Source organism: Acinonyx jubatus, chromosome X, assembly GCF_027475565.1.
Source record: "Acinonyx jubatus isolate Ajub_Pintada_27869175 chromosome X, VMU_Ajub_asm_v1.0, whole genome shotgun sequence".
NCBI lineage: Eukaryota > Metazoa > Chordata > Mammalia > Carnivora > Felidae > Acinonyx > Acinonyx jubatus.
In genome coordinates this window covers 30,871,058-30,883,135 of record NC_069389.1, presented here as the reverse complement: position 1 = coordinate 30,883,135, position 12,078 = coordinate 30,871,058, and the positions used below count along the sequence as shown (strand labels likewise).

Below are 12,078 nucleotides of genomic sequence, written 5' to 3'. Positions count from 1 at the left end.
CCTGCAAGAGACTAATTTTAGACGCAAGGACACCTGCAGATTGAAAGCGAGGGGATGGAAAACCATCTATCATGCTACTGCATGTCAAAAGAAAGCTGAGCAGCCATACTTATATCACACAAACTAGATTTAAAAATAGAGACAATAATAAGAGATGAAGAAGGACATTATATCATAATTAGGGGGCCTAACCATCAAGAAGAGCTAACAACTGTAAAAGTTTACACCCCCAACATGGAAACACACCCAAATATATAAATAAATTAATCACAAACATAAATGAACATACAGATAACAATACTGTGATTGTAGTGGACTTTAATGCTCCACTTACAACAATGGACAGAGCATCTAGGCAGATAATCAGTAAGGATACAATAGCTATGAATGACACATTGGACCAGATGGACTTAACAGATATATTTAGAAATTTTCATTCAAAAGCAACAGAAAATCAGTAAGGAAACAATGGCTGTGAATGACACATTGGGCCAGATGAACTTAACAGATATATTTAGAACTTTTCATCCAAAACCAGCAGAATACACATTCTTCTCAAATGTACACATTCCTCAAAAAAGATCACATACTGGGGTCACAAAACAGCCCTCAACAAATACAAAAGGACTGAGATCATACTGTGCATATTTTCAAATCACAACACTATGAAACTTGAAATCAACCACAAGAAAAAATTTTAAAAGCCTCCAAATACATGGAGGTTAATGAACATCCTACTAAAGAATGAATGGGCCAACCAGGAAATTAAACAAGAAATTTAAAAATACATGAAAGCAAATGAAAATGAAAACATGACCATCCAAAACCCTTTGGGATGCAGCAAAGGCAGTCGTAAGAGGAAAATACACTGCGATCCAGGCCTATCTCAAGAAGCAAGAAAGGTCCCAAACACAGAACCTATCCTAACAACAAAAGAAACGAGAAACACTGCAGCAAAGAAAGCCCAAAGCCAGCTGAAGAAGAAAAATAATAAATATTAGAGAAATAATAAAGATTAGAGCAGAAATAAACAATATACAGTCCAAGGAAATAGAACAGATCAATAAACCTAAGAGTCGGTTTTTGGAAAGAACAAACAAAATTGATAAACCCCTAACCAGACGTCTCAAAAAGAAAAGAAAGAGGACCCAAATATATAAAATCACAAATGAAAGAGATCTCACAACCAACACCACAGAAATACAAACTATTAGAGAATACTATGAGAAATTATATGCCAACAAAATGGAGAAAATTTGAACAGAACCATAACCAGTGAAGAAATTAAACTGGTTATCAAAAATCTCCCAACAAATAAGAGTCCTGGGCTACATGGCTTCACAGGGCAATTTTACCAGATATTGAAAGCATAGTTAATAGCTATTCTTCTCAAGCTGATACAAAAAATAGAAACAGAAGGAAAGCTTCCAGACTCATTCTATGAAGACAACATTACATTGATTCCCAAACCAGATAAAGACCCCATGAAAAATAAGAATTACACGCCAATAACTCCGATGAACATGGATGCAAAAATTCTCAACAAGATACTAGCAAATCAAATTCAACAGTATATTAAAAGAATTATTCACCATGAACAAGGGGACTTCATTCCTGGGCTGCAGGACTGATTCATAATTCACAAATCAACCAATGTGATACATCACGTTAATGGAAGAACAGATAAAAACCAAATGATCCTGTCAATAGATGCAGAATAAGCATTTGACAAAGTACAACATCCTTGATAAAAACCCTCAAGAAAGTAGGTATAGAAGGTACATACTTTAATATCATAAAAGCCATATATCAAAGTCCCACAGCTAATATCATCCTCCATGGGGAAAAACTAAGAGCTTTCCCCCTGAGATCAGGAACATGCGAGGGATGTCCACTCTCACCACTGTTGTTTAACACAGTGTTAGAAGTCCTAGTCTCAGCAATGAGACAACAGAATGAAATAAAAGCATCCAAATTGGCAAAAAAGAAGTCAAACTCTCACTTTTTGTAGATGACGTAATACTGTACATGGAAAACCTGAAAGATTCCACCAAAAAAGTGCAAGAACTGATACATGAATTCAGCGAAGTTGCAGCATATAAAATCAATGTACAGAAATTGGTTGCATTCCTATACACCAATAATAAAGCTACAGAAAAAGATATCAAGAAATCAATTCTATTTACAATTGTATCAGGAACCATAAAATATCTAGGAATAAACCTAACCATAGAAGTAAAAGATCTATGTGCTGAAAACTACACAAAGCTTATGAAAGAAATTGAAGGAGACACAAAGAAATGGATAAACATCCCATGGATTGGAAGAAGAAATATTGTTAAAATATCGATACTATCCAAAGCAATCTACTCATACAATGCAATCCCAATCAAATTAGCCCCAGCATTCTTCACAGAGCTAAAACAAACAGTCCTAAAATATGAATGGAACCACAAAAGACCCCAAATAGCCATAGTAATATTGAAAAAGAAAACCAAAGCAGGAGGCATCACAGTTCCAGACTTTAGCCTCTACTACAAAGCTGTAAGCATCAAGAAAGTATTTATTGTATTGGCATAAAAAAAGACACACAGATCAATGGAGTAGAATAGAGAACCCAGAATTGGACCCACAAATGTATGGCCAACTAATCTTTGACAAAGCAGGAAAGAGCATCCGATGGAAAAAAGACAGTCTCTCTAACAAATGGTGCTGGGAGAATTGGACAGCAACATGCAGAAGAACGAAATTACACCACCTTCTTACAACAAAGACAAAAATAAACTCAAAATGTATGAAAGACCTGAATGTGAGACAGGAAACCATCAAAACCCTAGAGGAGAAAGCAGGAAAAAAACTCTTTGACCTCAGCCACAGCAATTTCTTACTCAACACATCTCCAAAGGCAAGGGAATTGAAAGCAAAAATGAACTATTGGGACCTCATCAAGATAAGAAGCTTCTGCACTACAAAGGAAACAATCAACAAAACTAAAAGGCAACCAACGTTGGAAACCAATTTGACAATAAATTTCTTATATTGAAAAAAAAAATAAAAGGCAACCAATGGAATGGGACAAGATATTTGCAAATGACATATCAGAAAAATGGCTAGTATCCAAAATCTATAAAGAACTCACCAAACTCCACACCCGAAAAACAAATAACCCAGTGAAAAAATGGGCAGAAGACATGAATACACTTTTCCAAAGAAGACATCCAGATGACCAACAGACACATGAGACGATGCTCAACATCACTCCTCATCAGGGAAATACAAATCAAAGCCACACTGAGATACCACCTCATGTAGATCTGAGTGGCTAAAATGAACAAATAAGGAGACTACAGATGCTAGAAAGGATGTAGAGAAATGGGAACCCTCTTGCACTATTGGTGGGAATGCAAACTGGTGCAGCCACTCTGGAAAATAGTGTGGGGGTTCCTCAAAAAATTAAAAATAGAATTACTCTACAACCCAGGAATAGCACTGCTAGGAATTTACCCAAGGGATACAGGAGTGTTGATGCATAAGGGTACATGTACCCCAATGTTTATAGCAGCACTTTCAATAAGAGCCAAATTATGGAAAGAGCCTAAATATCCATCAATTAACAAATGGATAAAGAAGATGTGGTTTATATATACAATGGGATACTACTTGGCAATGAGAAAGAATGAAATCTGGCCATTTGCAGCAATGTGGATAGAACTGGAGGGTATTATGCTAAGTGAAAGAAGTCAGTCAGAGAAAAACAGATATATGTTTTCACTCATATATGGATCTTGAGAAACTTAAAAGAAGACCATGGGGGAGGGAAAGGGGGAAAAAAAGTTACAGAGGGGTGCCTGGGTGGCTCAGTTGGTTGAGCATCTGGCTTTGGCTCAGGTCATGATCTCATGGTCCATAAATTCGAGCCCCGCGTCGGGCTCTGTGCTGACAGTTCAGAGCCTGGAGCTAGCTTTGGATTCTGTGTCTCCCTCTCTCTCTGCCCCTCCTCAACTTGAGCTCTGTCTCTATCAAAAAGTGAATAAACATTAAAAAAATTAAAAAAAAAGTTACGGAGAGGGAGGGAGGCAAACCATAAGAGACTCTTAAATACAGAGAACAAACTGAGGGTTGATGGGGGGTGGGAGGGAGGGGAAAGTGGGTGATGGGCATGGAGGAGGGCATTTGTTAGGATGAGCACTGTGTGTTGTATGGAAGCCAATTTGACAATAAATTATATTTTAAAAAATGTGAGACAGGAAACAATCAAAATCCTAGAGGAGATAACAGGCAACAGCCTCTTTGACCTCGGCCATAGTAACTTCCTACTTGACACATCTCCAACGGCAAGGGAAATAAAAGCAAAGATGAAGTATTGGGTCCTCATCAAGATAAAACCTTCTGTACAGCAAAGGAAACAATCAATAAAACTAAAAGGCAACTGATGGAATGGGAGAAGATACTTGCAAATAGCATATTGGATAAAGGGCTAGTATCCAAAATCTACAAGGAACTTACCAAACTCAACACCCAAAAAACAAATAATCCAGTGAAGAAATGGGCAGAAGACATGAATGGAGTCTTCTCCAAGGAAGACATCCAGATGGCCAACAGACATATGAAATAATGCTTTACGTCATTCATCATAATGGAAATACAAATCAATACCACAATGAGATACCACCTCACACCTGTCAGTGGCTAAAATTAACAACTCAGGAAACAACAGAAGTTGGCAAGGATGCGGAGAAAGGGGAACCCTCTTCACTATTGGTGGGAATAGTGCAGCCACTGGTACAGCCACTCTAGAAAACAGTGTACAGGTTCCTCAAAAAATTAAAAATAGAATTACCCTATGACCCAGCAATAGCACTACTAGGATTCTATCCAAAGGATACAGGGATGCTTTTTCGAAGGGGTACAAGTACCCCAATGTTAATAGCAGCACTATCAACAATAGCCAAATTATGAAAAGAACCCAAATGTTTATCAACTGATGAATGGATTAAGAAAATGTGGTGTATATATACACAATGGAATACTGCTTGGCAATGAAAAAGAATGAAATCTTGCCATTTGCAATTACGTAGATAGAACTGAAATGTATTATGCTAAGGGAAGTCAGTCAGAGAAAGACAGATACCATGTTTTCACTCATATGTGGAATTTGAGAAACTTAACAGAAGACCCTAGGGGAAGGGAAGGAAAAATTAGTTATGAACACAGAGGCAAACCATAAGACACTCTTAAATACAGAAAATAAACTGAAGGTTGATGGGGGTGGGGGGTTGGGGGAGTAGGAAAAATGGGTAATGGGCTTTGAGGAGGCATCTTTTGGGATAAGCACTGGATGTTATATATCAGTAATGAATCACAGGAATCTACTCCTCAAGCCAAGACTACACTGTATGTGACCTAACTTGACAACAAATTATTAAAAACAAGAAAAAAGGATTATATTTGTCTGTAAGTAACAAAAGACCTGCTATAGAGGGTTAGGTAAATAGGGGCTTATTTATCTTATGCAGTCAGAAGTCCATATATAGGTATTCCAGGGCTGCCTTTGCAGGGTGACAATGCCTTCAAGGAGCAATAATCCTTCTAGTTTCCTATACTACCATTCCTTACTATGTGGCCTTCCTCAGCCTAGAAACTGCCATCTCCCTAATAAACAAACATTTTAAAAAAATGAAATCTCATTTTTAAAAAAGTACTTAAAGGTTAATGGTTTTACTCAAAAACATATTTAGAATACATGTCTTTGTGTTTTGTACTTTGAAAAATTTAACAGGTATTATGAGGAACCCAAAGAAAATGAAAAATTAAAATCTTCCCTATAAAAATAAGAATTCCTACAAGTGTCAGCATAACCACCCTTCCAGTTCATAATATTATAAACCCACTTCTCTTTTGACAAATTAAGCATCATCACCACATTTCCATGGCAGCCCAACCCATTTGGCCCTGCTTCAGATGGAGAAATACAAGGAAAAGGGCCATGGACTGTGCTTTCCAGACACACTCAGTGCCTTACCATGTGCTTAATCAAACCTATAACTGGAATACAGATAATATAACTACCATTGTATGATGCCTGTTCAAAAAAACTAGAGAAGGTTTATTTAGAATCCTGAAATGTGCAGAAGTATTTCCTCTCTCTTCTCTAATTATTTACTCAGCTTCTCTCTAGTACTGAGGCAGGAGGACCCAGTCTTACCAGTGTTAATAAAAAAATTTAAAAAAAAAAAAAAGCTTGGTAGGGTGGCTGGGTGGCTTAGTCAGTTGAGTATCTGACTTTGGATTTCAGCTCAGGTCCTAATCTCACGGTCTTGAGATGAAGCCCTGCATTGGGCTCTGCACTGAGCATACAGCCTGCTTGGGAGTCTGTCTCTCCTTCTCTCTCTGCCCTTTCCCCACTCATACTTTCTCTCAAAATAAATAAATACACTTAAAAAAAAAGAGCTTGGTCAAATGAATCCGCTAAATATTCATGGAAGTGTAACTTGAATGCTTAATAAATTATAATCTGAGATTTTCAAATCAATACAGGCTAATAACAAGATTAAATATGGTGATATCAATGATCTCTAACCCTAATGAAAGTACAGTACTATTTTCCACTGTAGATATACACATATATATTCATACCAAAATTAAGTGAATTTAAATTAATACTGAACTTGTTTATAACACTCCCTGTTACAACCAGTGGTAGAGTTTTATAAAAATAATTATTTGGAAATGACCGATACTCACAAGAATATACACCTATGGCAAGATTTCTACAAACCAGTACTTCTCTTTAATCTGAAATATACTCTATGCAGATCCCAAATGATGACTATTCATAAATGAGAAATAAGGAAGGAAGGAAGGAAGGAGTGGAAGGGAGAAGGGAAGAGTGCAGGGAAGAAAGGAGAGAAGGAAAAAGACAGGGAAGTAAGCAGGGAGCAAGTGATTGAAAATGGGGCTGGCTGGCTGGATGCATGATAGGCTGTAATGCATGATAGGCTGTTATTACTCTGAGGACATTTTCAGGGAAAAAAGAAGTCCAAACAGAATTAGCAATTTTCATAATCAAATTGTTACCTACTTCTTTTGGCATCTACTCTTTGCCAGTCTTTACAGGAGTTTTCCATACATTTAATCTTTATGAGATATATTAGTCTCTTCATTCTACAAATAAGGAAACCTAGTGCTTATAGAGTATTTTTCTCAAGATCACAAAGCTAGCTAGAAGCTAAGATCCGTTTTGAAGAAATCAGGTATATCTAACCCCAAAGTTTCTTTTACTTCACATTCAAGCAGAAATGGACTTCAGCTGGTTATAAAGTACCATGTGAGTCACTGCAGATACAAAAATCCAGAACCTTCCATTTAACTGAAAAGGCATAACATGTACATTAAAGTGATCATTCAACTTTTAACTTGCCATATTATTTCTTTAAATGATACCTTGTGTACTCACGAGATCCTCACAGCACCTAACAATGATGTCTGCTGAATTTGAAAGGCTACTAGATAACACTTCAGCAGTAACAGGGCTCAGTTTTGTAACAGGCACATTATGGGGAATTGTAGAGTCCAGAGAATGGCAGAAACAAGGGTAACAATTAACAAATATATGGAACCATCAAGAACAGTAATTCTGAGAATACTTTCTATTAATGAATTCCTTATTTAAATGACAGTCTTAAGTTCTTAATTTTATTAACTGGATATTACCACCTGTATTAAATATTGATTATAAGGAATTTGTGGATCCTTCTAAAATATTTCATGATCTAAAAAAAATGTCATTCTGAATATCTTATCACCATCATCAAACAGAAACTAATAAAACAATACTATGTTCATCCGTATCTATGATGATTAATTTTGTCAACTTGTCCAAACTTGACCGGGCTATGGTACCCAGTTGTTTGGTCAGTCTAGATGTTCCCATAAGGTATTCTTTAGATGTGATGAACATTTAAATCAATAAACTTTGAGTAAAGATTACCTTCCACAATGTGGAAGGGTCTCATCCAGTAAACTGAAGGCCTGAAGAGAATAAATTGAAGTCCCTTTGGATTCAAGACTGCAACATCAATTCGTTCCTGGGTCTCCAGCCTGCCAGCCTGCTAGAGTGTCCACACAATTATATGAGCCAGTTCTTTAAAATCAACCTCTCGCCTCCCTCTCTCCTTCTCTCCCTCTCCCTCCCTTTTTTTCTATACATATTTCCTATTGCTTCTTTTCTCTGGAGAACCCTCACACTGGATCCATATTTTCAAATCAAATTTACATATCATATATGGAAAAGTAAATGCCAAGGAGGAGCCAAGATGGCAGAGCAGCATGGAAGTTCTCAGCTTCTCTCGTCCCTGAAATGCAGCTAGATTAGCACCAAACCATTTTACACACCTAGAAAATTGATGTGAGGGTTAGCACAACAATCTGCATAACTTGAGCCACAAAGCTAGGGAGGTACGCAGCGCATACCAATGGAATAAAGATAGTCTCTTCAGAAAATGGTGCTGGGAAAACTAGACAGTGACATGCAGAAAAATGAACCTGGACCACTTTCTTACACCATACACAAAAATAAATTCAAAATGGATGAAAGACCTAAACGTAAGACAGGAAGCCATCAAAATCCTAGCAGAGAAAGCAGGCAAAAACCTCTTTGACCTTGGCCACAGGAACTTCTTACTCAACATGTTTACAGAGGCAAGGGAAATAAAAGCAAAAATGAACTACTGGGACCTCATCAAGATAAAAACCATCTGCACAGTTAAGGAAACAATCAGCAAAACCAAAAGGCAACTGACAGAATGGGAGAAGATATTTGCAACTGACATATCAGATACAGGGTTAATATCCAAAATCTATAAGGAACTTATCAAACTCAACACCCAAAAAACAAATAATCCAGTGAAGAAATGGGCCAAAGACATGAAGAGACACTTCTCCAAAGAAGACATCCAGATGGCCAACCGACACATGAAAAAATGCTCAACATCACTCATCATCAGGGAAATACAAATCAAAACCACAATGAGATACCACCTCACACCTGTCAGAATGACTAACAGGAACAACTCAGGCAACAACAGATGTTGGCAAGGATGCAGAGAAAGACGATCTCTTTTGCACTGCTGGGGGGAATGCAAACTGGTGCAGCCACTCTAGAAAACAGTATGGAGGTTCCTCGAAAAATTAAAAATAGAACTACTCTACGACCCAGCAATTGCACTATTAGGTATTTATCCAAAGGATAGAGGTGTGATGTTTTGAAGGGGCACATGCACCCCAATGTTTATAGCAGCGCTACTGACAATAGCCAAAGTACGGAAAGAGCCCAAATGTCCACCGCCAGATGAATGGATAAAGAAGACATGGTGTATATGTATGTGTGTGTGTGTGTGTGTGTGTGTGTGTGTGTGTGTACATATACACAATGGAGTGGTGTTTGTTTGTTTGTTTATTTATTTATATATTCATATATACACACACATAGACACAATGGAGTATTATTCGGAAATCAAGAAGAATGAAATCCTGCCATTTCCAACAATGTGGATGGAATTAGAGTGTATTATACTAAGTGAAATTAGAGAAAGACAAATATCATATGACCAGTCATATATGGAATTTAGAACACAAAACAGATGAACATAAGGGAAGAGAAACAAAAATAATATAAAACCAGGGAGGGGGACAAAACATAAGAGATTCTTTTTTTAAATCTTTTTAATGTTTATTTTTTGAGAGAGAGGACACAAGCAGAGGAGGTGCAGAGAGAGAGGGGAAGACACAGAATTTGAAGCAGGCTCTAGGCTCTGAGCTGTTAGCACAGAGCCCAACACGGGGCTCGAACCACAGACTGAAAGATCACGGCCTGAGCCAAAGTCAGGTGCTTAACCAACCAAGCCACCCAGGTGCCCCTAAGAGACTCTTAAATACAGAGAACAAACTGAGGCTTGCTGGAGGGGTTGTGGGTGAGGGCAAGGGCTAAAAGGGCAAGGGGCATTAAGGAGAATACTTGTTGGGATAAGTACTGGGTGTTACATGTATGGGATGAATCAATGGATTCTACTCCTGAAATCATTATTGCACTATACGCTAACTAACTTGGATGTAAATTTAAAACCAAATATATTTTTTTAAATGGTTACAATAGGGGGTGCCTGGCTGGCTCATTTGGAAGAGCATGTGACTCTTGATCTCAGGGCTGTGAGTTCATACCCCATGTTGGGTGTGGAGATTACTAAAAAATAAACAAACTTAAAAAAAAAAAAAAGTACATGCCTCAGTGACCCTATCTGATTTGCTTCTATTTTTAGGACCATTATACAGTTCTCACTCAATAAATGATTACTGCCTGAGCCCATGATTTAGTGTCTAAAGCAAACAAATAGAATAAACTATTACCTTTAGCTGGACGAATGGAAAATGCCATTCCTCTTTCTGTATTTACTGGTTGCCATTCAAATTTGGCAAAATAATTCTGATGGTTATACAAACCAACTGTCCCCATAAAACATGTTTTCACCGAGAAGCCGTGTGGTCTCAAAACTAGCTCTTTAGAAGATAGCTCCAGTTCTACTGGCATGACAACGGCCGTCACTAGGATATGCCCACCAGGTATATTGTTCACTGTAAAGGTGAATGACCTGTAACACAGCAAAAGCATCCAAACTGAACTGATAATAGCTATTTGCAATTACAGAATTCAGTTACATGCAAAAATGCATATATTATTAACATCTGCAATTAATCCTTAGTAAGCAATACATCAAAATATTTACGGTAGGCTGTCACTGAAATATCAATCTACAAATCCTATAAACTGGTGCATGTATAGTTTCTATGTTTGAGGACCAAATGTAACATATGCTACAATTACTGAAGCAAGTAAATACATATTCTACACAAGGACACTTTAATTCTAGCATATAGAAATTAAAAAATAAATCCTACTTCCAAAATTTTCCAATGGTGGGAGATTCAAATACCATTGAAATGTAAGTACTAGCTGTAGGTGGAATCACATATGAAAACTGGTTGGTTTTCTGAAGTTCTTTCAAATTAATATCTAGCTGGATCAAAATATGCATAGGTAGCATATTAACAACATGCAGTAGACGAGTATTTGTGGAGTTCACGCAAATATCACCAAAATTAAGGACAGAGGGCCCTGAAAAAATGAAAAGTTATTAGGTTTAGTGTTGGCAAATGTATTCAGTTATTTTTTTTAAAGTCTTCATACTGTATTTTCATCAATTAATTTATAAAAAATGATACTTAGAAAATTATTTATTGCAATATCAGAAGTTACTAACCAAGATTTTTATCTAAATGTCCATAATTTGGTGTTTGGAGATTATTGGTTAAAATTAAATATATCCTAATTATGTGACAAATTATATAGAAAAATTATTAACATTCATTATAACTCATCTTGGTACATGAATTTACACTGTAACACCTTCTCCACTTCCATCAATACATTTATGTTCATTTATCCAGAATTTAGAGAAATGGGTAATTTTCCCACTAATTAGTACTTTTAAATGACTAAAGTTTTTATATCATAACAATTTTAATAATTATAAGTCTGAGTCTACTTTTAACAGCTCGATTTAATCATAACTGATATACAATAACCTGTATGCATTTAAAGTGTGGAATTTCCTAGGTGTTGACATATGTATATACGTGTGAAACCATCACCACAATGAAGAGAATGAACATCCATCACTCCAAAGTTTGCTTGTGCCCTTTTAAATTTTTTTTTTTAACAATTATTTATTTTTGAGACAGAGAGAGACAGAGCATGAACGGGGGAGGGTCAGAGAGAGGGAGACACAGAATCTGAAACAGGCTCCAGGCTCTGAGCTGTCAGCACAGAGCCCGACGCGGGGCTCGAACTCACGGACCGCGAGATCATGACCTGAGCCGAAGTCGGCCGCTCAACCGACTGAGCCACCCAGGCGCCCCGCTTGTGCCCTTTTATATTCTCTCCCTCCCATCATCCTCAGTACTTCCCCCTTCCCAGACACCCACTCATCTGCTTTATGCCACTGTGTATCAGTTTGCATGTTC

General features: G+C 37.2%; 1 protein-coding gene across 2 annotated transcripts in view; it reads right to left on the bottom strand.

Moving 5' to 3' along the window:
* The window catches only part of CFAP47 (cilia and flagella associated protein 47), a 545,688-nt gene that overhangs the window by 476,611 nt on the left and 56,999 nt on the right, over window positions 1-12,078 (bottom strand). For both annotated transcript variants that reach the window (XM_053202225.1, XM_053202224.1), the window contains exons 14-15: window positions 10,954-11,170; window positions 10,405-10,646 (exon numbers count right to left, since the gene is read on the bottom strand). In XM_053202225.1, the coding sequence (XP_053058200.1) occupies window positions 10,405-10,646; window positions 10,954-11,170 (459 nt within the window). The remainder of the gene's footprint in view (window positions 1-10,404; window positions 10,647-10,953; window positions 11,171-12,078) is intronic.